Raw genomic sequence first — 1,019 nt, 5'->3', positions numbered from 1 at the left:
AGTTGATAATGATAATGATCTTGTTCTTATGGAAAGTAGTGTTTCTGAAGAAATATTGTAATTGACTGATGATTATCTCTTTTATATCTTCTTAAAACTAAGCTAAAAAACAACATTAAACCAATTATCAAATTGAATAAACTTAACTATCTTCACATCGTCTTCTGCAGATCAACCATGTTGTTCCAATAAATAATAAATCAATAAAAAATACCCCAACAGTACAAATAACTGAAATTAACCAATCTATCAATAGTTAACATATTACAATTGATTATCCTTTCTTAAATAATTAACAAACCACTAAATACACAATTGTCATTACATTCACTATTTGGACATGGTGGAAGATATTGTTCTGACCCAAAATATAATGGTGGAATATGACATGAATATGCTTTGTTACATTCACATCTATCACCACTACTTTGGAAACAACATTCACCGTCAACTCTTGGAAGTCCATAACTCATTCCAATCAGTAAAATAACTATCATCATTCCATTCATTTCTTTTTTAACTTTCTATTTTAAAGTTCATTTTATTTAAAAACTCTTTTTGCTTTTCATTTTATTTTTAGCACAATTTAAAACATAAATTATTTTTTTGTTATTTTGATTCTTTTCCTTGTAGTATTAAGAAAAAGACTTGAAACAGAAAAATAAGTAAGGAACTAGGTCTTTTTGATGTTTTATAGATAAAACAAATAAGAGATAATTTCTTTGATAACATATTGCCTGTTGTTAATGAAGAAGAATGAAACTCTGCTCGAACTTTTTAAATTTAGTTAAGATAGAGTATTTTTATTTCTTGATTAAATAAAGATATTCTTTTATTGAATTGTTCTTCACAATTAATAAAAATAACTTTTTACATGATAAAGTTTCTATCTTTTGTTAGTATGTATAAGTGTTTAATATGTTGAGATAATAAATAACAATGATTAGAGCTTAAGTCTAATTAAAAATAGAGTCTTTAATAATCTTAACAATTTTATCAAAATATATCGAAATAATTAT

At 24.1% G+C, this 1,019-nt stretch overlaps 1 protein-coding gene across 1 annotated transcript, besides 1 other annotated feature; it reads right to left on the bottom strand.

Annotated features, from left to right (window-relative positions):
• Positions 1-142: 142 nt before the first annotated feature.
• Positions 143-509, bottom strand: EDI_222680 (uncharacterized protein; the record flags this gene model as incomplete). The annotated part of the gene is made up of 2 exons (XM_001739137.1): positions 143-246; positions 302-509. The coding sequence occupies 2 exons, from the start codon at positions 507-509 to the stop codon at positions 143-145; spliced, it is 312 nt and encodes a 103-aa protein (XP_001739189.1).
• Positions 510-1,009: 500 nt separating this feature from the next.
• Positions 1,010-1,019: part of a sequence feature (AT_rich) that runs on past the window's edge.

Source organism: Entamoeba dispar, genomic scaffold (genome assembly GCF_000209125.1).
Source record: "Entamoeba dispar SAW760 scf_1105229461995 genomic scaffold, whole genome shotgun sequence".
Lineage (NCBI taxonomy): Eukaryota > Evosea > Mastigamoebida > Endamoebidae > Entamoeba > Entamoeba dispar.
This window is presented reverse-complemented; position numbering and strand designations above follow the sequence as displayed.